The 26,259-nt window shown below is 37.4% G+C and overlaps 1 protein-coding gene across 1 annotated transcript; it reads left to right on the top strand.

The window, feature by feature from the left end:
- Positions 1-24,707: 24,707 nt before the first annotated feature.
- LOC145557735 (uncharacterized protein At1g08160-like) lies at positions 24,708-25,382 on the top strand. The gene has a single exon (XM_081618907.1). The coding sequence runs from the start codon at positions 24,708-24,710 to the stop codon at positions 25,269-25,271; it is 564 nt and encodes a 187-aa protein (XP_081475033.1). The 3' UTR covers positions 25,272-25,382.
- Positions 25,383-26,259: the final 877 nt, after the last annotated feature.

The following is a 26,259-nucleotide window of genomic DNA, read 5'->3' as shown; positions in this document are numbered from 1 at the left end:
TTTTTAATTATATTTGTCACAAAATCTGAAAGCTTGTATGACTTAATTTAATTTCTTTGTATTGGTTTTTAGTCTGAAATGAAAAAGTTGAAAGAAGAAAGAGAACAAGGGCTTAATAACTTCACAGATGAACAAATATTTGTGAAGGTGCTAGGTGAAGACACTCATGGATATTTGCGTGCATACGGAGGAGGTAAAAGCATTACTGATTATTTTGGGGTTAAGCCATCTCGTATAAATCTAGCTCATGAGATGATAGAAGTAAAAAAGAATGCTGAGCAAGCAGTTCAAGAAGCACGAAAAGATTCCGAAGACGCAAGGAAAGAAGCAGAAAATGCTAGAAAAGATGCGGATCTTGCAAGGAAAGAAGCGGAAGCAACAAGGGATGAGGTAGACCAAAAAATAGCTGCTAATAACAAGTTATGGGAGAAAAGGCTTAAAAAGATACTACAAGGTTGTGGGATAAATGCTTCCAAAAGTGATGATTCAGAGAGTACTAGCTCGTCATCTTCAAGTAAGCAGGTAAACTTTCTTTGATACAACAATAAAATCTACTCTACTTACACTTTGGTAGATAATTTTGGATATGTTTTTTGTTAATGCTATTTTGGCTACGTAGTTGGTCAGCTATAGATTGATGTTTGTAGGAATTTGAACAATTAACTTCATTTTTTTTTTTTTGGAGAAATGCTACTGTTATATCATATGACTAGTTAATGATAAAAAAATTTCTTCTAAATACATTTTTTTTCTCATCTGTTGCAGGTAGCATGAATTAATTGGAGCTTTGAAAGTTGACACTAACCAGAGATCATGAAGTACAAGATGTATTGGAGTATTGTTTTTTTTATGAGTGGGATATTATAAAAACAAATTTATTTTAGGTTTTTAATTATGCACATTATTAAGGATTTTTTTACTAGTATTACTTTGACTTTGTGAAGACCTATTAAATTAATTCCATGTACTCAACATATATGCATCTTCTTTGGTATAAAATTTTATTATTCATATTGAAATAGTTAGCAAATTTATTTCATTAATATAGGCCAGCTTATAGTAGATGTTGCAACTACATGTGAAATATCTATTCTCATTATTTAGTAGCATGTAAAACACTACTTTCATCATCAAGAATTTGATAAAGATACGCATGTGGTTTAGTGAGTTAGTTAGCCACGGGTAACTCCTACTTGCCATGATTATACTTGTAGCTAGAGGACATATTTAGCCACGAGAAAACTCGTGGCAAAAAAAATCATTTATGCCACGATACCTTTTTTCCCGTGGCAATCACCTAGCCACGCACACTTGTGCCACGACTTTATTTTTAATGAATTCCCGTGGCTGAACAGCATTGCCACGGGAATTTCAAACTTGTGCCACAGTAATATCCATAGCACAAAAGTCAAATTGTAGTAGTGACTGCTTTTGGATGATCATAGGCCCTCAGATAATGATTGTGTCAGTGCATGATGACCCGCCGGCGAGACCTGGGAAGGCAACCCGATTGGGAGTCAGAGGATCCATAGTACCTGCAGCCTTCCAGACTTCATATTCATCATTTTTGAAAGCGAGGGGAAGGGATCTCTTTTCTGCAACGGAAAAAGAGGAGCAGATTTGACTCGGCACTCGAACTCTGCGATACCAGATTGGAAGCCCTATCCTCTCCTCGAGGCTGCACAGGGTGTTGCTCTGAACTTTGTTGCCCGAGGGATGGCAAGAAGATTGCGCGACTTCCGCCTCCTTCCCGCGGAACTGGATTGCCGAATAGACCTCGGGATCGGAGGTTTGAATGATTGTTACTCTGCGCTTGCTACAAGTAAACTAAACTTCCAAAGCTTACGTTTGCTACACGCCGTCAGCTGTCGTGGGTTAGCCTTCCTCCATTAGTACTTCCAAACCCAACTGACTTAGCCAAGAGAGCCGCATCGGCCCTATTTGTATATAAAAGTTTACGCCCATCCCCCTTTTTATTTCTCGGTAACAGGACTAGCAGACACAGCAGACGAGAAGCAGAAACCATTGATCTTCCGTCTTCTCCTCTTCTACGGTCTTATAGGCCTAGTCATCAACCTGGCAAGGAGCTACCTCACCAGGCCCCGAAAGAAACGCTTCGCCCGCTCCCTCCCCGTGTCCACTAGCGCTCTTGGACAGAGCGAAGAGAAGGCGAAAAAGCACCGTCAAAGCAGCATGAGCAGGCGGATTCAATCATATGATTGCATGATAACTCCCTAGCGAGGGCGGCCGGTGAAGAAGCGTAATCATCCATCCTTAACTGGATGCCTTACCCTCCCGTGGGGTTATGGGAGCGGGCCTACTTTTTACTTTTTTTTTACTATGGAGCCGGGCGGCAAGCACGCCAGGGCCTCTAGTAAAATAGTGGCGGAACTTTACGGTTTCGTCAGTTTGACTGGATCGGCAGGTGATCCGCCCTTTCTCCCCCTTACGTCAGTCGTCCTGATCCGCCAGAGGGTCTCACAAGGTCGTAGCTACACTACTCGGTTGTGCTCCCCCAGTGGGTTGGGGGTCGCGTCCTTCGAAAATCCGAATTCGAGGTTGGGGCGAATTCGGTTTTTTCTTCAGGTGTCGCTGCTATAATTTGTTACCCCCGTCACGTTGCTCGTTTTAGATGGCATATACAAGTCTCCGTGTTGTCCGCCACTATTTTACTAGAGGCCCTGGCGATTCCACACCCTAGCCTGTCCTCCACCAACCCGAGGCACCGTTTTTTAGGCGGCTTACATTTTTCCTGCTACTAAAGCTTCCGTTTAGGGACAAAGGGAAAAAGCCATGATGATCAGGAAAAGATAGTGTTGGTCACTACTATAGACCCCGTTTGCCTTTTTCTATCTTTTATTTTTTTTTTAAGTAATTTTTGGTAGATTTTTTTTTTAATTTTGTGGTGAGGTTTAGGTCGTGGTAACCCGGGGGATAAGGGATTTTTTTGTTTTTTTTTTTAATATTTTCTGGAAATTTGTGTTTGATTGACTTCGAATTTGTTTATATTAATTGATTTGTTGAAGATTTTTGTTGAATTTGATTGTGATTTATTTTTGGTGAAATTGATTTTCTAGGGCGAGAAGAAACGTAAATCTGAAGTTGATTTCAAGGAAGGCGGTCAAAGGCTGGTGGCAGTGCGGTGGTGCGTGGTGGGCTTGTGGCGTTGGTTGTGATGGTTACGGTGGTGAGCTGGTGGCGGTGGTGGCGGTGACTTTTTTCTACTACTGTTTATTAGTTTTTATTTTTTTTTTTGTGTTGAATTATAATGTAATATTATAACTAATTATGGAAATATATATTTTTGTACATATGTTTTATTTTTGTGTATCAATATCTGTGAAAAAAATTAAATTTTTTATTTTATTTTTGTAAGCCATAATGGGCAGCGGTTTGGCGTTAAAACCGTTGCCCTTTCACTACAAATGGCAAGCGGTTCTGAACCGATTGCTGTAGGCGTCGTTCGAAGTGCGCCTACATTAAAACATGTGTGAATATGCTTGGCACTCATAGGAAGTGGGAATTGACATAATACGATTAGGGACAAAGAAAGTAGGGGCACTCCGATGCTAGGGGTATTTTGGGAATATGGTCGATTTATTATTATTTTGCGCGTCTCGTCTTTTTATTATTTTTGACTCGACTTCCGACGATCGGTTTCGACGCTCCAAGCTCGAATTACCGACGTCTAAATATTTAACACTCGGGCGACGAATTAATTTGTTCCGAATTAATTCGTCGAGTCGGTTCGTATTTTTTTTGCTTGGGTGTGACCCGAAGGGTTCGGTCAAGATTAAGCTGTAATATTAATTATATTAATATTACTGATCGGAAGCGGCCTCAACCCAGGCATTCCGATCACTTGACCTTACTGAATATATTAGCTTTCTAATAATTCTGAACCCGCTATCAGAATAATACACTTGTTCGAAGGACACCATTCCTTTCAATCTCCCACTTGTCCTTCCGAACAAGTGTGTATTTAGTGTATATCCCCTTTCCTATGTCTCTTCATGTCTCTTCATGAACTACAGAGTAAGATTACTCGTCATCTCTGTTACGTCCAGAAGTGTTTCTCGAAATCCGAGTTTGACTGTCAATAAGCAGATGATTTATAAAATCCATCTGAGCACGGCCATGCATTTTCACAGTCTCGCTCTTCGAGAGGCCTTATAAACAACAAGACATGTTCCCTATTGTTAGTAGGGCGGGACATTTCCAGTCTTGTAATGTAGCTTCTCTTACTAAGAGGACCTAGCCTCCCGATATCTGTCGTTATAATCCCCAGTTACGGCAGACGTTTGGCGGATACCAAAGCGGACTAGTACTCAAACAAGAGACCTCCCACTAATCATGGTCAATGAAAAGAGTTCCGATAGTAATAATGAGAAAAATACTTATGACGATTTTAAATCTCTTAAAGTATTCTCATAGGTCGATCCAGTATGGTTCTAAACCAATACCTGTGCAAATGATTTATATCCTCATAGCACAAGAAACGGTGCTATAAATCATACTACACACTAATCTCTAATCTCTAATGGTCATTAATCGTCCACAAAAAATATGACCTTGATTAGGGATAATTTTCGATTAAAATATTTAATGTTCACTTAATAGGTGTTTCTTTATCCAAGCCATTGACTTGATACCCTATTTTGAATATTTATTAAAATCGAATGCACTCATTATTTAATTCTAAACCACAATTAAATAGAGACGGAGTGAATTAATTTGCATGAAAAATTTTAATTACTCCAAAAACTGAATGGTTCATCATAGTGCTTTACATTAACATTGTCCAAAATTTAATTAAAACACTATAATATGGAAATCAAAGCCAGTTCGCGACATGCTTGATTCCCATTGCCTCAATGTGTTTGTTGTGCTTTACTTGAGACAAGGGTTTAGTAAGTGGATCGGCTACATTGTCATCCGTTCCCACTTTGCAAATTCTGATTTCACCCTCTGTCTTCCATTCTCGAATCATGTGAAATCGCCTCTTGACATGTTTGACCTTCTGATGTTCTCGTGGCTCTCTAGCCTGAGCAATAGCTCCATTATTGTCACAATGGAGGTATATTGGACCCTTGATGGAGGGTACAACACCAAGGTCATCAATGAACTTGCGAATCCAAACTGCCTCCTTGGCTACCTCAGACGCTGCTAAGTACTCGGCTTCAGTTGTAGAATCAGCGGTTGTGCTTTGCTTTGCACTCTTCCAACTAAACGCTCCTCCATTGAGACAGAATATGTATCCGGATTGTGACTTGGAGTCGTCTCTGTCTGTCTAGAAGCTTGCGTCGGTATATCCCTCAACAACCAATTCATCTTTACTGCCATAGACCAGGAATTTATCCTTGTTCCTTTTCAGGTACTTCAGAATATTCTTGGCCGCAGTCCAATGCATCTCTCCTGGGTCTAATTAGTATCGGCTCGTAGCACTCAAGGCATACGATACATCCGGCCTAGTACATATCATGGCATACATGATCGATCCAATAAGCGAAGCATATGGAATACGACTCATCCTTTCTCGCTCATCAGGTGTCTTTGGACACTGCTTCTTACTTAAGGTTATGCCATGTGACATGGGTAGGTGCCCTCTCTTGGCTCCTTCCATTTGGAATCGAGCTAGTACCTTATCGATGTAAGTACTTTGACTCATTCCTATCATCCTCTTTGATCTATCCCTATAGATCTTGATGCCTAGTATGTACTGAGCCTCTCCCAAGTCTTTCATTGAAAAACATTTCCCGAGCCAAGCCTTTACAGACTCTAACAACGGAATGTTATTTCCAATGAGAAAAATGTCATCGACATATAAGACTAGGAAGGCAATGTCACTCCCACTGACCTTCTTGTAAACACAGGACTCATCTGGATTCTTGATAAAACCAAACTTACTGATGGCTTCATCAAATCGCAGATTCCAACTTCTGCTTGCTTGCTTTAATCCATAAATGGACTTCTTAAGCTTGCATACCTTCTTAGGATTGTTCTGGTCGACAAAACCTTCAGGCTGTGTCATGCACACAGTTTCTTCCAAAATTCCATTAAGGAAGGCGGTTTTGACGTCCATCTGCCATATTTCATAATTTTAATATGCAGCAATCGCTAGAAGAATTCGAACGGACTTAAGCATAGCTACTGGAGAAAAGGTTTCATCATAATCAACGCCGTGAATTTGCCTGTAACCTTTTGCTACCAGCCTTGTTTTGTAAATGAATACATTTCCATCTTTGTCGGTTTTCATATTGAAAATCCATTTACATCCGATAGGTGTGTAAGCTACGGGTAAATCAACCAAGTCCCATACTTGATTTTCAAACATGGAGTCCATTTCGGATTTCATGGCCTCTTGCCGTTTTGCTGAGTCGGGGCTCGTCATAGCTGGCTTGTAGGTTGCCGGCTCATCTCCATCCACTACGAGGATGTCCTGATCTTTGATTAATACAACACCGAGATATCTGTCAGGTTGAGATCTTGGCCGAGTTGACCTACGTAGGGTGATGGACTGAGCATTTGCATTGTCGGTTTGACTTTGCATATTTTGAATTTGACCAATGTCAACAGATGCTTCGTGAGCACTTTCATTGTCAACTTGTCCTTGTTGATCGTCCTCTCGAACTTCGTCGAGTTCGATTTTCCTCCCACTTGTCATTTTGGAGAGATGCTCCTTCTCCAAAAAGACACCATCACGAGCAACAAACACTTTGTTCTCGGATTTGTTGTAGAAGTAATACCCTTTGGTTTCTTTTGGATAACCCACAAAGTAAACATTGTCAGATTTCGGATGAAGTTTGTCAGAAATGAGTTTCTTGACATATGCTTCGCATCCCCAAATCTTGAGAAAAGACAACCTTGGAGGTTTATTTGTCCATAATTCATATGGAGTCTTTTCCACTGCCTTTGATGGAGCACGATTCAGTGTAAGTGCCGCAGTTAAAAGTGCATGTCCCAAGAAAGAGATTGGAAGTTCACTAAGACCCATAGTCGATCGGACCATGTCTAACAGGGTTCGATTCCTCCTTTCAGATACTCCATTCCATTGAGGAGTTCCCGGAGGTGTCAACTCTGAAAGTATTCCATGTTCTTTCAGATGGTCATCGAATTCTTGGCTCAAATATTCGCCACCTCGATCCGATCGAAGCGCTTTGATTTTCTTGCCGAGTTGGTTTTCAACTTCGTTCTGAAATTCCTTGAATTCATCAAACGATTCAGATTTAAGCGACATTAGATAGACATAACCATATCTACTATAGTCGTCCGTGAAGGTTATGAAATACCGATAACCACTCCTTGCGGGTGTACTCATTGGCCTACATACATCGGTGTGTATTAGTCCCAACAAGTCACTGGCCCTTTCTCCCAACTTGGAGAATGGTTGCTTTATCATCTTGCCTAATAAACATCCTTCGCAATTCTCAAAGGATTCTAAATCAAATGAGTCAAGAATACCTTCTTGAAGAAGCTTCTTGATGCGTTTGATGTTAATGTGGCCAAGACGACAATGCCACATGTAAGTTTGACTAGACGGTGTAGTCATAGCTTTCTTTGCAGGATTATTAACGTTATAAATTTCTTTTTCTAGAGATAACACATAAAGACCATTTTCTGAATGTGCCGTACCATATAAAACATTATCGAGATAAAATGAACATGATTGGTCCTTAACTCAAAATTCAAAACCTTTGGTGTCCAACGCCGAAATTGAAATGACGTTTTTGGTAATGTTGGGAACACAATAAACATTGTCAAGTTACAAAACTAGCCCCGTGGGCAAAGACAAACTAAGAGATCCAACGGATATAGCACCAATCCTTGCTCCATTTCCTACCCGGAGCTCGATCTCTCCCTTCGCTAGCCTCCTAGTGTTCCTTAGTGCCTGTGAATCGGAACAAAGGTGTGAGCCACATCCGGTGTCTAATACCCATGAAGCCGAGCTAGTGAAGTTAAAGTCTATAACGTAAATACCTGATGTAGAAGCAACGGTTCCGTTCTTCTTATCTTCCTTGAATTTGAGGCAGTCTCTCTTCCAATGTCCCTTCTTCTTACAATAGAAGCATTCGGAATCAGACTTAGAAGATGCTACCTTTTTCACCTTGTTGTCTTTGGTAGCTTTCGGCTTAGGCGGAAAGTTCTTCTTTCCTTTCCCCTTGAATCCCTTCTTCTTTTTGCCCGCCCTTTTGAATTGCTTTCCCTTATTAATCATTAGCATATCATGCCTTCCCTCATCCTTGAGCGTCTACTCAGCTTGCTTCAACATCCCATGAAGCTCTGTGAGGGTTTTCTCCATGCTATGCATGTTGTAGTTCATCTTGAACTGGTCATAGCCTCTATGAAGGGAATGGAGAATGATGTCAATAGCCATTTCAGTTGAATACCCCGCATCAAGCCTTCCCATGTTCTCAAATAATCCGATCATTTTGAGCACATGTGGGCTGACTGGCTCTCCTTTCTTGAGCTTAGTCTCAAGGATCTGCCTGTGGGTTTCAAACCTTTCAGTTCGAGCCTGTTCTTGAAACATATTCTGTAACTCAGAAATGATCTCATAGGCCAATTCCTTCTCGAAGAAGGTTTTCTGAAGTTCAGGAGACATAGTGGCTAGCATTACGCACTTGACATCCCGATCGGCTACTTGCCATCGGTTAAGGGATGCTTGAGTTACCTCCTCATTGGGAGCCTCGGGCATTTCCTCATCAAGGACATACTCTTTCTGTTCATGCATAAGAACGATGCGCAAATTCCTTTGCCAATCAAGGAAATTGGTACCACTCAACTTCTCCTTGTCGAGAATTGAGCGTAATGAAAACTGGTTGTTTGAGGTTGAAGACATGATTCTACAATTGAAAGAATTTTAATAAAAAACCATTCAAAATTACTTAAATAAGATTGAATTTTATTCATGCATATTTTCAATACTTATTTAACGTCTTATTTACACGTAAAATTGTCCCTATTTTGTGAAAATAAGGCGATTCCAAGATCCGAAGAAACAAAGAGTGGTTAAGCATGCTTTGGCTTGTCTTAACACTCAATCTTCTAGGGTAAGCATTGCCTTGCTAATGGCTCTAAGCCACTCTTGGTTAGACAATCGTCGTGCATCTTTGACGATGTATCTCTTTTGCCACGGTATGTGAGGACTCCTCACTCATACCGATGAGTTAAACCAAAACCAACGTGCACACCCGGTGTGCCTTATGAGCCTTGGATAAGTGATGGCACCTCGCTTTGGCGTAGCCTACCATCACCCTCGTTCGGTTGGTAAGTGTTGTTTTGGAAAGGCAAGTTTGACTCAATATTATTAGGGACCTAGGATTTCTATGTTGGTTGATTTAAGTGAACTTAACTAATCATCGCAAGATAAAGAAAACCTAAACATGCATCTAACGAATAATTCACATGTATATATAAGCATAAAATATAAAGCGAAATTATAGACGCATATTGGCAACTAGCATGACCCCTTGAATTCTTCAAATCTTCAAAAGGTCTTCATTTGCAATTCAAGGCTTTATCTTCCAAGATACGCCGTCTTCAAGACTTAACCAAACTATGCAAATACTAGTGTCTACGACTAGGAATAATCTAAATATTAAGGTACAAAAATACTTAACGGTGCGTAGACCGTATTTAGATTTACAAAAATACATAACGGCACGTAGTCCGTATTTTCTATCATAATCGGGTCCCACTAGTTGTCATTTCATAAAACCTGTGAGAGAGAATATATATTCCATTCATCCATTCACTATTTGTGAATGGCCCATGCAATTTACAATATCAAACAAGTAAAATGCATTTAAACAACGAGCGCACTAGTAACTAATCTAGGTGGTTGATCCGATTAACACGCCTAATTAAAACTAGTCAAAGTTGTTTAACCGATTATGTAATTGACGTCATTAATTAATTGAAGCTCCCACTAAATTCCGCATTTCCTTTAATTAATCCAATTAATTAAGTCGGTAGCACCCAAACTTGTCAAAATAAAATTTTGCCAATGCCGCTCAAAACCGAGGCCTACCCTCCCAAAATTTTAATTAAAATAAACAAAATTAATTAAAATATATAAAACGGCAAAATAAGCAATATTAAGCCAACCGCATTTCAAGTGGCTTTCGCTTTAAGCGTTTTTCCAAGGAAACTCGAATAATCACGGCTCATGCAAACCAAGCATACTACAGCTATTCACCTCACCGCACCAAGCACATGCACACACAAAAAAACTCCGCACACACGGCCCGCGGCAAGCAGCCATGGGCTGCTGCCACTGCCGCACGCACGCGCACGCACAGACATGGCTGCTGGTAAGTGGCTGCTGTGACCGTGTGTTGCTGCCGCGCGTGTGGCCGCACGCAAGGCAGGGCAGCCACCTTGGCAGCCACATGCGGGCTGCTATGCAGCCTGGCTAGCGAAGGGTGGTTTTTTGCCTCGTTTTGCGTGCCATGGCCTCAGGACTTGATCCCATTTCGCGAGACATAATTAATTAATTCTAAATTAATTTTAGAACTAACTCAATGAGCAAAAAAAAAAAAAATTTAAACAAGTCTAACTTAATAAAATTTCAAAGTGCAAATAACCAAAATAATTCCAAGAACCATTCTTAATTAAATTGGTTTAGCTTGGTGCAATAACAAAGTTGAGGCAATTTCTCATTTTTAATTTAATCAATTTAAATTAAACTTGAGAATTTGACAAAGTAAGGGGAAGTTGGAAAAATATGAACTTTAATGTTCAAATGAAAATTCCAACATCTAAATTTTGTGAATCCTTGAAAATTATATCTTCCAACATGAAGATAACCAAATTTCTATCACAAAAATTGAAACTTTATGTTTCCAATCAACTCTAAATGATTAAAACAACAAAGTTCAACACAAAATAACATGGAATTTACTGGTTTTTAAAGTTTCAATCACTTATCACAAATAAAGATTGAATCTTTAACACTTAGGAAGCCTCAAAACAAAAAATATCACACTTAAAAGCAATTAGTTTGCAATTATGTGAAAATAAATCAACCTTTAAGCATCAAATACTACCAAGTAAGTGTGCTTTAAGGGGACTTAAAAATGCAGAAAATAATGCAAACAATCAACCACATAATCAACATGCCATTAATTTTAAGGTTAGAAAAGACTTACAACTTTTCGTCAAAAACGAAAAATCCCTCGAAAAAGGCATTTCTGGTCAGAATTTGGCTAAAATCACAGTTCCTTCGGGGTAAAAACCTTTCCGGAACACCTTTTCCACCCAAAATTCACTATTTTTGGGCGAAAATCCGGGTTCTGGGCCAAATTCGACATTAAAAACGGGATTAAAAAAAATAAAACCGAACTACTAATCTAATTAGCAACTTAAACCAGAAAAATAAACCAAAATAAACCTTGAAAATATGATTATAAAAATAAACGAGCGGGGCTCCGATACCGCTGTTGGGGTTTGATACTCCATTGCCCAAGAAGAAAAGAACTTACACTCCTTTAGGAATGACTTATGATGCGGCCTTTGATCGCCTTTACAGTCAAGGCTTGATCACACCTATTGGGCTATTTCCAGAGCCAAAACCAGAAGAAAAGAGCGCCAAATGGAATCCCAATGCCCATTGCAAGTACCATCAAGGAAGGGGCCACACTACGGAGCAATGTTGGAATTTGAAGGACGTCATTCAAGACTTGGTGGATGCAAACAAACTTCCTGTCCCTCCAGGCAGCAAGAAGTAATGAACACAAGGCGCACAGCAGATCCTTCGTGCAAGATTTCATGATTTCTTTCTTTATCATTCATCTTCATTCCCCATTCATGTCTAGCATAGGTTTTCCATGTTTCATGTGTTTCGTTCACCTTTTCCATTAATAAAATGAGCAATTTTCCTTTACATCTCGATCATAGAATTTTTCATTCATTCATTCATTCTCAATTAAATAAAAAAAAAATCAATTACCGAACTAAACCCAAGGTACACCAATGACTTGAGGCACTTTTATTCCCCATTAACCATTCAATCACATATCTATTTTTTCACATCTTTCTTTTTTAGGAGAAAGTCGGTACCCTCCACTCATGACAAAAATTGACGGAAAATTTTTGCTTTTGCATCTTCGTTTGCTTGTGTCTGCACACACACATATACACACACACACACTCACAAGTCATACACATGTCATGTCACATCAAGTCAAACTTGGTCAAGTTAGTGGTCAAGTCAATCACATTATATATGAGTCCATTGGCAAATTTATTTTTGCAGGTTTTATCTACAGCCCATGTCCGGGGACAAACGGACCATTTACAGCCCACGTCCGGGGACAAGCGGACCATCTACAGCCCACGTCCGGGGACAAGCGGACCATCTACAGCCCACATCCGGGGACAAGCGGACCATCTACAGCCCACGTCCGGGGATAAGCGGACCACCATCATTTCATGACGCAAGGTTCTCGATACACAGAGACTTGCAATCTCATCATTTTTCGACTTTCCTCAAGCATGGAAAGTATTATCCAGTGGATTTTTCTTCAAGTATAGAAAACCGCCAAATCGGCTTTCCTCAATCATGGAAGGCATTATCGGTGGAAATCTTCAAGGATAGAATGACACCATATTCATCAGTCGTCTTTCCTCAGGCTTGGAAAGCGTTATCGGTGGATTTTTCTTCAAGTATAGAAAACCGCCAAGTCGGCTTTCCTCAAGCTTGGAAAGCGTTATCGGTGGATTTTTCTTCAAGTATAGAAAACCGCCAAGTCGGCTTTCCTCAAGCATGGAAAGCATCATCGGTGGATTTCTTCAAGCATAGATTGACACCAAATTCAAACGTCGACTTTCCTCAAGCATGGAAAGTATTATCCGGTAGGTTTCTTCAGGCTTAGAAAACTACCAAACTCCTCAGTCGGATTTTCTTAGGCATGGAAAACGTTTCAACAGACGTCATCCGGTGGATTCCTTCAAGCATAGGAAGCTACCAAGCTCATTTGCCACCAATACGCTGGTGTTAGATAAGCATTCTATCCCTTTACTCTTTTATCTGTAGAACTAACATTTTTCTGCAGGTATCGGCGTATACAGAATGATTTAGGATCTCAGAACGTCTTTAATCATTCTCCGTCCCTATCGGCTACCTTGACTATCGTTTCCGAAACTGACGTTTCTACAAACTCAGTCCAAGTGGGGTCTTCTGTAGACACCTAAAAATGTCTCCCCAAAACTAAACCCGTTGATGAACACCTTTCACCGCCATTATTGGTCGAGTTGAGTATTTAATCTTTGGAGTGCTTAAATCCATGTTCTATCCAATATATTTCATGAACCAATCCAATTTCTAGCTCATTTCCCTAAACCATAACCTATTTTCAACTTTTCGTGTCCACTAAGAGAAACTGATTTTATGGCTATAAAATTTTGATCCAATTATTATTTTGTTAGATAGGCCTTTAAATAAGCTTTCCAACCATATATCATAAGCCCAATTCCGAGCTATAACGAAAAAGATATGAGCAAAACACCAAACTCGGCCTAAAACCGACACCCTTCCACTTAAACGGTCATATCATAAAATATACATATTATTTTAACTTGATTATAATTGGGTTGGAAAGTATACGTGATAAGCTTTCCAACGACATATTATATGTCTTATTCCAAGTTACGGATCAAAAGTTATGATTATTTTAAAAACAGGTAAAAAAACTGAAATTACCGCGCAGCAGCATAAATGCCGCGACGCGGCAAAAGCTGACGTGTCACGGGGCTTATTCCCGTGACACGATGCCCATCTTTGTAATTCTGCACAATTTTCCCCCGTGTCACGATGCCCATTCCGTGACACGGGAATATTCCGTGTAATTTCCGCGTACTTTTTACATCGTGACACGGCATACTGCACTGTGCCACGGTGGACAATGTCGTGTCACGGCATTTCTTCCCGTGTCACGGTGCACATCCCGTGCCACGGGATTGCTCCGTTTTTTCTCCGCGTAATCCCTAAACGCGTTTTCACTTCCCGTAACCTAAATATTTCCCGTGTCACGCAAATTTGTACCGTGTCACGGGAAAATTTCCCGTCTGATGGTGGGATTTCCCGTGTCACGGTACACTTTGCCGTGTCGCGGGATACTTTTTTAGGGTTTTTATCATTTTAGGGTTCCGTGTGCTCCCTCAGCACATTTTCCCTATAAATAGGACCACCCTTTCTGCAGTTCGGGGCACCAATAATCATTCTCTCTCACCTTATACCAAAAATCATTCTCTTCTCCCTCTTTAACCTAATTTCTAGCCTCCTTATTCTTCCATTATAATTCCTCTAAGCACTCCAAGGAGTCTATACTTAACCCGAGGTTCCGTCCTTAAACCAAGGCGTGAAAGGTACAAATAACTGAGGGTTTGGACCAAATCAACTCTACTTTTTATTTTATTTAATTTCCATTTACTTTATATTTTTTTATTGAAGTTACTAACAGTTTATTCATGATGTAGCAATTTAAAGGAACGTGCTGAATGTAAGTAATTAATTAAATTAATTACTCTTATTTTATTTTATATTGCTAGTATCATGATTAGGTTATTTTATATTTGATTTGACTAACACTATTATTGTTAAATTGCTTCCAATATTGATGTTATTCTATTATTATTTTGATCACCATATTGCATGTTAAAGGGAATATGTAATTGAAAACCACGACTAATAAGATAATTTGGACAACCGGTTTAGGTTCCTTTTTAATCTTGTTGTTTAATCAAGTGATCACCAATATTTTAGAATAATATGTTGCATTAATATTCAACCAATTTAGCTTAATAATAGTTTGGAGCGAATTGAATTTTTGTTTGCATGCCTTTGAGATCGCAGGAATCACTTTTCACAATAAGAATCAAGTAGAGGCCAATACGGGCGAATGTGACTCCATGACTCACTTCGTACCATCATCCCCGATCCTCCTTTCGTGGTTCCGAACCATATGGAGTTAGTAATCTCATGGATTATGAATGGGGTGTAACCTTCACGGGTCAATCGTTGTTGCCTTCGTTGTCCCTTTATCGTGGTTGCCTTTTATGATCCGTGAACGGTTTACAAGTTCCTTAAAAACTTGTTGGCGGCTCCCTATTTTATTTGTCCCTAATTGTATTATGTCAATTCTCACTTCCTATGAGTGCCAAGCATATTCACCACATGATTTTAACGTAGGCGCACTTCGAGCGATGCCTACATGTATAATTGTCAAAGATCTTATGAAGTATTATTTAAGATGCATGCTTCAAGATAATATCCTTAACTTCATAATATTATTTGTCAATCAATATTATTCACGGATATTCAGCATATATTTAGTCCATATTAGTTGAATTTAAATTGCTTAATTGAAAGGGGGTATATGCTCCTATTTTGTAGAGTATATTTTGCTATACTTATTAGCACACGTACAACCATTGTATATGCTCTAGACTTTTTTTTTAATTCGAAATGAGGCTACAAATAACCAAGAAAAGGAAAAATCAAATAAGAACGAAAACTAAAAGAAAATAGAAATTTAACACCTAATTACGGAGGAATAAAAAAGCAGGAATAAAAAGCGTTGTATTGAGTTAGTGGACAAAGTTTAATCATTTTGAAATGAGGTGGCCAATTGATTATCAATTCATTGAGTTGAATTATATTTAGATACTTTACATTCAATTTAAGAATAATAAAGTTATTTTAAAGCACAAATTTTTATATGTGGCTGGTCACTTCGTTTGACTAGGACTACTCAATTTTTTCGGTTAGGGGACACTCGAGTTACGTGGTTTGGGGTTACTTAAGGGGTTTAGTCAGGAGTTATTTGAGGGGTTCGGTAAGGGGTTACTTAGTCATGGGTTATATAATTAAGGGGTTACTCAGTTAGGAGTTACTTTAGGGGTTACTCGAGGGTTTATCCGATCAAGGGTTACTTGAGGGGTTACTCGGTCAGAGATTACTCGAGGGTTTACTCGGTCAGGGGTTACTCGAGGGGTTCGATCAGGAGTTAATCGGTCAGGGTTACTTGAGGGGTTAGTCGGTCAGGATTAACTCGAGTAACCCCTGACCGAGTAGTTAACTCAAGTAAATCTAGTCACGCACACAGAGAAATCCCTATTTTAAAGTAGTGTGTCATTATTTTGAGAAGTGAAAAATGTACGATTAAAGTAAATTCATTAATACTCATTAAATTGTTTTATCTTAAAATTTTGTCAAAGGAATATAAGTATTAAGATTTGTAAGTCGTGCATCGCACGGGTGCTATGCATTATTATACTCTATACTATATATCAACCTTCTAAATTATAGCTTATTCTCCCTTAATTAAAAGGTCTCAATATCTTATGCAACTATTTTAAGCAAATAAAGCACAAAATAAAAAGAAATACAATTATTATAAAAATAATACACAACCTTTCATATGTGGCTCACTACACCACATTTTTTTTAAAAGAATGGTAGGGGTTACTCGGTCAGTCACGGGTTACTCACTTGGTCAGGGGATACTCGGTCAGTCATTAGCTACTTGGTCAGGGGATACTCGGTCAGTCATTAGCTACTTGGTCAAGGGTTACTCGGTCAGGGCTTACTTGGTCAAGGGTTATTCGGTCAGGTGTTTACTCAGTCAGGAGTTACATGGTCAAGTGTTACTCGTATGTTAGTTGGCCACATGGTATGGACATTCACACAAAAAAGTTGTTGTAGATAATATATAAGATTAGGAATAATATTATTGTAGTTGTATTTTACAAATATTCTAAAAATAAAAATTTTTGCTAAGAAGGGATGGGAAAGTTTTGAAGAAAAAATAAACAACACCATAAAATGACATGTGTCATTCCTGATGTCTGTTTAATATTATGTTATTGGTTTATTAAAATGTTACCTTTTTTTTAAAATAGATATTAGGTTAAATCTTATGCTTTGCATAAATGTTAAACAATTATAATGACAATAAAATAATATAGAAAAATATAATGAATCCAGTCAACAGGCATTAAAACGTATGAAATAAATTATAACAATGAAAACATGTGAAAGGAATTATTTAAATGTGTAATAATTATAATTTGCAAGTAGATAAAATTATACTATGTATTAATTAATTAGTAAGTGTAAATGAGCTCTTTATTATTAATTGAAGTATTTTTTACGGGATTAATAATTAGAGTTATAAACCATGCATCGTACGGGCACTATGCTAGTAATTATACTAAAACAGATGACACTCAAGCTACACCCTGACACATGTCACTCTGTTGTTAAAAAAATTTTCCAATTAATTTTTCACCTCTAAATATATCATCTAAATCAAATATTATATGAAATGAGATAATATAATATTATATACTCCTAATAAAGAATTATGAAAAGATTATGATATTGCATAATATAGAACAATCTTATAATCTATAAAATCGAAGATTATTAGTTAACTAAAAATGTACTTAAGAATATTAGTCTATTTGTCAAAAAAAAAAAAAAAAAAAAAAAAAAAAAAAAAAAAAGAATATTAGTCTACTAACTATTAGTCAACTTTTTTTTTCAAAAAATAAAAATAAAAACGGCCGGAAAAGGAAAGTGAAGCAAGTATTTAAAAACGAAGGGAGTATTAGATATTTTTAAAATTTATATGTTAAAACTACAAATATGGCAAGAAATAACATTTTCAATATGTTACTCCGTACAATCTGTTACAAATCATTTTTGGTATAGATAATTAATATCACCATGTTAAGTAATATGTAAAATATTCTCTTTTTTTTTATTTTTAGTCAACTAAAATATAATTAAGAATCTACATAAATGTAAAAATTGATCTTATGTAATATTTTTGCCAAATAATATAGTTCGTAACTAATGTTAATTTTATGTGATAAATTATTGTCAAAAATAAATAAATTAAAAAATCTCATCTTTGAAAAACTTTAATCATCCTCTGGTATTTTTGTTTTGATTTTCTTATCTAATGTGTACAAGCTGCAATAACTTATCTAATGAAATAGTTCAACTTTATTTTTTTCAAAAAAAAAAAAAAAAAAAAAAAAAAAAAAAAAAAAAAGATATCTAATTTCATTCGACAAACACTCAATAACATATTTCATAATTAAATCTCAATTCAGTACTTCCCTTCAAAAAATAAAAATAAAAAAATCTCAATTCAATATTATGAAATTTTAAAGAGAAAAAATTTACCTTAATTACCTAGAATTGGATCGAGTTTTTCATTGTGCAGGTAAAGGCAGATGAAATAACAATGGAAGTAAGGTACATTTAGGACATAAGCTTACTATACATAAGGCAAGAGTCAACTTATATTTGCACATATCTCGCAAAATCCACGTCTTTTAAAGAATGCACCAATTTGGGTAGCTTTTTTGATCTCCAGAAATCGAGAGGTAATAGGAATTGTTTATTAAGTAGTGTTACAATTTTTTTTAGGGAAAAAAATGATGCTAAAAAATGATTGTCAGTCTTATGGATGAATTTTTATAATAATATGATGCTAACTTTTTTTTTAATCTTAGGTGTAACTTTTAATCATTTTAGGACAACGGACTGAAAAATGAATCTACAATATCCATTATATACCCACTTTATTTTAAAGTTTGGAATGGAGCGTCCGATAGAATATAATTTTTTTTTTACACGTGTTTTATTGTGTTGATAAAAATAAAAGTAAATGAAGGGTAACATATGATATATTCATATATATGGATGAGAATCGGTCACTATGATCTAAAAGGTAAAGTATGTAATGATCATAAACCTTTGATTCTCGATTATTCCTAAACTTTTTTATTCGATCAACATCAAATTAAATTTATGACATGGTCGGGATAACGTGATAAGTTTGGTACACATTACAATTATGTATTGAGAAGGTAGATTTTTTATATCCTCAATTGGTGGAATGATATCCTCTATCCAAAAAGTATTATGATATTAAAAAAATAAGTTTATATGATAGTTTTTTTGAATTATAGTCTAATAATTTTTTTGAATAAAATTAGGAAAATTTGTCAAAAATAACACTACCTTTCACCGGTTTTCCAAGAATAGAACGACCTTTAGATTATTCCAAAATAAAACGACATTTGATACACATCTGCCAAAAATGAAACACAACCTGTTGGTAACCTGTTAAAAAGGTTAGTTACTATGACACGTGTCACAATGTCATTAGTCAATTTTTTAATTTTTTTTTTAAAAAAACCTTAAAATAAAAAAAAAAGTCTTTACAAAAAAAAAAAAAAAAAAAACTCCCTCCCTGGCAGCCAACCCTACCGCTAGGCCTCCTTGTAACCACCGGCGACCAGAGCCCCAACTCCGGCGTCGGCGGCACCCCTCCTAACCTAGACCCCGACCACCAGCTCCAACCACTGAACCACCTTCCTCCCGCCCTAAAACCCTCCTCATTCATCTCGAAAACGTTCCTCTCCCCACCGGTCGGCGTCAAACCACCTCCACTATGCCGGCGAACCAATTCCGCCCTTCAAGACGACCTTCTCCACCCCTTCCCCCCTCGAATCACCACCCGAAACATTAAACCCCAAATTCTTGTGGTGGTTTTTGGATGGCTCGGGAAGAGGGTAAAGGGCCGAAAATGGGTCGGTAAAGGGGAAGGGGTGCTGGAAATGGGGTCGAGAAGTGGAGGGGCCGAGAAAGGGTGGTTTCAAGTGGATGGTCTTGGTGGGGGTGGTGGGTGCCGGTGAAAGGGGGTGGGCAGAGGGCTGGGAAGGGGTTTTTTTTTATAGTTTTTTGTTTTTTTTTAAAGTTTTTTTAAAATCAAAAATAAAAATAAATAAATTGACCAATCAAATTAGAACATGTGTCCCAAGGTTACCTATAAAACAGGTTACCGGTTTTTTGTTTCATTTTTGGCAAATGCATGTAAAAGGTGGTGTTATTCTGGAATAATCAAAAGGTGGTGCTATTATAGGAAGACCGCCCAAAGGTGGTGTTATTTTTGACAAATTTTCCATAAAATTATAATGCAATTTGTACCTCTGAAATATTGGTATTTATCAAAAATAAAAACTAAACTAACAAGTTTATCCTAAAATTTTATCCAAATAGAATTCTAAACTAACTTTTTTAATCTTATGAATTCTATTTAAATCTATCCAACGTGGCGCGACGCTTGACGTTCTAACATTTCATCAAGTGTCGCTGCCTTGTGATCTAGCTAAAAGTTTAGCTTTATATATTAGTTATATGATGGTCCCTAAAAAAAAGTTTTTATAATAATGGACTTTTAGTTGATTCCCAACAGAAGTAAGACTAGAAATTTGGTATGGTTTATTATATTGGGCTTAGCTACAAATGAATTTTAGTTTTACTTTGGGCTTAGTAGGTTGGGTTGCCTTCTGAAATTATTTTCATAATATATTTTGCAATTAAATGATAATCACTGACCTTAAATTATAATATCAAAATCTATACTAATATATTAAACGGCATTTCTAATAACGTCGATGTGCCACGTAGTCTCTTTTGTTTTCTGTCATGTCATCTTTCTAATATTTTAAGACGCCACATCATCACTGAAACAATATTAGTCAATACGCCACATCACCCAAGAAACCAATATTATTCCATATAAAAACATATGGATAAGGAGAATCGAACCCTGAACCTCGTATAACTAAGTTGGCTATTTAACCTCTTAACAGACAAATATCAACTATGTTATTAAAATGTAAAGGAAATTATAAATGGGCAAACCACAAGGTTCAATCTAAAAAAACAAAAATACTCCGAGAATAACTCAATTTTGGTTTAATAATGACATATGGGCAGACCCATGGTTTCTGGTCAATGGTAAGTTGTGCAATATTTCGTTACGGGCTGATGGTGTAGGGGGCAGGAAGGTTGGTAAACTGATGAACGATGACAAAAGTGGCTGGGATGTGTCGAAGGTGATCAGTACAGTGTGGTGGGTGCGGAGTGGAGTGCAGCTATTCTTGCTACTCCGTTGCCTACTAACTCGTGTGTTGACAAGAGATATTGGGGGTGGACAAAATTTGGGGTGTACTCTTTGATATCGGGCTATTGGCTAGCCAAATTGGGGAGTGTGGAGGGACATAATGAGAGCATCAATGAGGATGTTTGGAATTCAGTTTGGAAGCTACGAGGCCCTCTAAAGTTGCAGCATTTTATGTGGAGTGCTGTGAAGGGAAATTTGGCAGTCAAAGCTAGACTTCGTCATCGCCATATTGTGAGCGATAGTTCGTGCCAGATTTGTGGGGTGGGGGATGAAACCATCATTCATACCCTGTTCAAGTGTGAAGCAATGAAAGAGATATGGGACCATATTGATCTAAAATCCAACCTGGTGGGGGCTCCTTCTGAATCTTTTTCTGATCTGTGAGAATGGTTATTACGCAAGTATACTGCTGAGGTTGTATGTGCTATGGCAGTGCTGATGTGGGCTACTTGGATATGCAGGAATTTGCTTGTTTTTTATGATGAGAGACCAAATCTCACTATGCTAGCTGGGTTTTTGTAGGCTGGTGCTAGACTACAATTCCTATGTACATAAGGTAATTGCGCGGCCTGTCAACTAGTGGAAAAAAGTAAATGGGAAGCCTAAATGGCAAGCGGTTATTGAATTCCATCCGCTTCCAAAAACACCAAAAATAATGGACAATGAAAAATGGTAAGCCCCCCCAAGTGCGAGCGGTTCAAAACTGGTTTCCATTTGGGGGTTTGAACCGCTTGCCATTTTGTTTAATTTACTAGTGGTTGGTCAGGCCAGCATTATTACCAGCAATGACTCTTGGCTTCCTCCTTCTTCTGGGTATGTGAAATTCAATACTGATGCCCACGTTCCGAGCTCAGGTGCTGCTGCTCTTGGTGTGGTGGGACGCGATACAGAGGGAGACTAATATGTGCGGCAACTAAAAAGGTGAATGGCTCTCAACCAGAGTACATTGAGGCTATGGCAGTATTGTATGCTTTGAGGCTAGCTAGAAGGCTCAGATACAGGAAAATTGGGGTTGAGAGTGATGCAGTAAATGTGGTTAAGCATGTGAATGCAAACTCTGGGGGTCTTTCTCCAATTTTTGTGATTTATAATGATATTAGGATTTATATAACTTGGTTTGGTAGTTGTATTGTTACTCATGTTAAACGATCATGTAATACCGTAGCCCATTTAGTTGCAAGGTGGGATACGGGTGCTCATTCGGAGTTTGTACGACTGGACTCGTTCCCCCAAAGTATTCTGACATTGGTGGGATTAGATTATTCTTTATAAAATGCTCTATTGTTTCCCTCAAAAAAATGACAATTTCAATTTTGAAAAACCTTTTTAAAAAATTACCTATTGCACGTTTACAGCAGTAGCAACCTGGGGCAACGCTCGGGCTACTCACTAGTTACTTAATTAAATTTCATCAAGAATGATATTATTCCAATGTAGTACAAGGAAAATTTAATTTATATTCGTTATTTACCGCCAATTTTTTTTTTCCTATAAAAAATAAGATAATTAATTTATTTAAAAAAAAAATCTACCGCCTTAACGACCCCAAAAAATAAAACAATAACAACTTCAAATAAATAAACTATTTTTTTCTTTGCTTTTTTAAATAAATCACAAAAGTCAAAGAAAATTAAAAATAACGAACAACCTAGACTCATAGTAGATTAGTGTTTACCTTTTAGATTTCCAAATCAATTAAAATGAAGTTTATTTTTGCAAATAGAACATCACCTAACTAAAAAAGTTTTATTTAGGAAAAATGGAAAAGAAAAATCCAGCATTTGCACTTTTTCCTTACAAAAATCCAACCTTCATTTTATTTCTCAAAAATCCAATCTTTATACCCCATCTTCTCCAACGGATCCATTACCTGTTGATGACCGGTTTTTCTAAGTTGTATGACACGTGTCAGCTACTAATAGGTTAATTATTTTTTTAATAATTAAAAAACAAAATTAATTAAAAGAAAATGAAAAAAAAAACAAAAAAAATTAAGAAACCCCTTTTCCACCACCACCACCTTCCCCTGCACCACCACGGCACCACCACCTTCCCCTGCCACCACTCCTTCTCCCCCTCCCTCCACTGCCACCACTCCCTCTCCCCTCCCTCCCCTGCGCGCCCACCGCCCACCGGAACCCAACACACACTACCACCACCTTCCCCTGCCACCAACATACACGCCCAACCACCAATAAAAACGCCCAGCCACCAACTCCACTGCCCCGCCACCAACACACACGCCCAGCCACCAAATCCACCGCCCAGCCACCAACTCCAAACCCAAACCCCACAAATCGCCCAGCCCCGCAACTCCAAATCAGAAAACCTCCCCTTAATTTCTGTCACTGCACCTCCCCTTTTTCGTCACGTCAACCACCGTCGAATCCCCTAACCCCCCGAAACCCTCCCTACCTGAACCTAGCCCCTAAAAACCTCCCTGACCTGCTTGAAACACAGCCCAATTTTCTGATTTCTTCGATATCGCTGGAGCCGAGTGTGAGGGTTGATCCATGGAGGAGGAGGTGAGAGAGAGATAGAGAGGGAGAATGAGAGTGAGGGAGGGGAGGAGAGGTGAAACGACAATGATGAGTGGTGGTGGTGTTGGCGGAGGTGGGGTTGGTGGTTTCAGTGTTTGAGGAGAGAGGAGAGGGAAAGAAGAGGAGTGAGAAGGGAAAATTAGAGAAAAAAAATCTTTTTTAACCTGTTTATCAGGTCACAGGTAAATGGATCTGTTGGAGAAGTTGGGGTATAAAGGTTGAATTTTTGAGGAATAAAATGAAGGTTGGATTTTTGTAGAGAAAAAGTGCAAAGGTTGGATCTTTCTTTTCCATTTTTCCTTTTATTTATATATTAACATTAGAAAATCTTCTATGTTACCTTGAATCTTCATTGGTGAATCTATTTTCCTACTTTAAAAAAATGGATTTTAACTCATTTTTTTTTGTGTTCCACCCGATTCACCTTTTGAGCTAATTCGGATTCGAGAATGGGTGATTAGAATCCAATCCCTTCCCAATTGTTTATGTGAGGATCGAAAATGAATACCCCCTACCAAGTGTATTCTTAATCACCACTACACATGCAACCAATTGGTATTTTAACTCAATTTTAAATTAATAATTTATCACTATTAAAATAGAGATACCCTATATTGTGTTTCATCTATAATAATATAAAGTTTTATAATTTTTCAGGTAATATCCAAGTGTTGCTAGGATAAAGGACTAGTTTTGCATCCAAACAAAATCTCAGAAAGTGTAACTGTCTTTTATTTAAAAAACAAAAATCAACAAATAGTAGTACTAGGTACTATCATTTAAGATTCAACAATGTATAAAGTCGGTTTAAATAGTTTCTAAATAAATGGGATTTATGCTCATCACCCATGTGAGTTTGAAGCTCTTATAGATCTTACCGTAATTATATGATCAAAAACAAAAGTAAATAAAATATTAAAGTACACTAATTTATTTATTTATTTTTTACAGGTCAAATAAAATATTACGAATGTTTAGTTTTCCTAAGCTAATTTTTAAATAAAAATTGTATAGCTAACGAACTTTCGTATGATTAATTCTATCTTCTTTTGTTTGCAATTTAGTTGACATTTTTCAAGAATCCCAATTTTCCACGCTTTTCATTCCCCTCTTTTCTCTCTATTCTCCTCCTTCTCTAATAAATTCGATTACGAAAATAATTACAACAAATATAAATATGGCCGCAAAAGCGACGATTATTTGCTTCGTAATCACATTTTTTATCCTAGGAGGTATAGCAGTATTGATCGCTTGGTTAGCGGACAAGATGAAATCTCCTACATTTTCCGTCGATCAAGCCGCAGTCAACGACTACAATTTCACCGCCGACAATCGCTTCAACGCTACGTTCACGGTTGTGGTACGATCCCACAACCGTGACTCTAAGTACAAGATTGACTACAACGTTGTTGTGGTCTCAGTGTACCACAATGGGTACACCCTAGCATATGATACACTGGGCCCGTATTCCCAACCTCATGGGGATGATATTTTGTTCACGGCCCAACCCAAGGCCCGAAATGTTATGATTTCGGACCCGGGCTTGGCTAGGGATATTAGGAATGAGACTCAAGCCGGACGATTTGAGCTAGAGGTTCGGGTTCGGGCTGCGGTTAGATACGAGGTTAAAAGGTGGAAGCATAAGAATTATACATTGAGGATTATTTGTATTCCTGTGTTAATTGGTTTGTCTTCTGGGAAGAGTTCTCAAAGTACAAAGTGTGATGTAGATCGCTATTGATTTTTTATCCCAAAAAAATAGGAAAAAGGGTAAAAACAAAAGGCTATTTGTTAGGAATTTTTTTTTTTATTTTGATTGGAATTATTTGGTTGAATAATTATTTATTTGATTGGGATTGTTATGAAATATAATAATGTATGTCCATTATGTAAACCATTGTAACCTCCTATGCATTATTACTTTCCTACGTAACCTCTTGTAACTCCTTTTAGCTTTATTGTTTCCCTTTGTAACTCTTCATTATTATGACTCTTCATTGCTTTTGGAGAGTTACTATTTCCTCAAGTGTATATATATAGGCATTGCCTAATGAAGAAATGAACTAAGATTAACATCTACATCTTCCACTTGTATTCTACTATTCTTTTTTCTCGCTATTTTATAACACGTTATCAGCACCATTACTCTACAAATACGATTTAAAAGAAAAATTATGATAGCAACCGTATTAAATCAATGGATGATTATGATCTCAACAAATCAATCGAGGTATGTATGTATGTTCTATTAGCAAGTTATATATTATTGTATAAAATTGATGGTGGGTAAATATATCAATGATGAGTGGCACGAATAATGTTATTGGCTGCATCCTTTTCTTCAATTACACTTTATCACATAGTTTATTTGGATCTTACCATTATTTTTAGTTTGATTTGTTTATTTGGTTCTTACCATTATTTTTAGTTTGATTTGTAAAATTATTGTATGTACTATGTAATTATAATTTTCTTTTCATTAGGTTTTCTTTATCCTGTACTCTCATTATGAAATAGTTTATTAAAGATTACTATGAGAGTCCATAGTCTAATCTTATTCATCAATATTATGTTTGCACCATGGTCAATAGTTTCAAGACAGTAAATTCATAAGATAAGGATATTTAAAGTTTGCACTATATATTCCTAAGGTAGATTATGTTAATAAAGCGTTAGAAAAAGATTGCCTTTGATTTACAATTGAATTTGCTTGACTTGTTATCTGTACA

This window comes from Chenopodium album, chromosome 9 (assembly GCF_948465745.1).
Source record: "Chenopodium album chromosome 9, dcCheAlbu1.1, whole genome shotgun sequence".
In the NCBI taxonomy this organism is placed as follows: Eukaryota; Viridiplantae; Streptophyta; class Magnoliopsida; order Caryophyllales; family Amaranthaceae; genus Chenopodium; species Chenopodium album.
Note: the sequence above shows the minus strand (reverse complement) of the source record. Positions and strands in the feature narration are given on the sequence as shown.

Coding starts and splice junctions, on each gene's coding strand:
- LOC145557735 (XM_081618907.1), top strand. CDS start 24,708: ATGGCCGCAAAAGCGACGATTATTTGCTTCGTAATCACATTTTTTATC.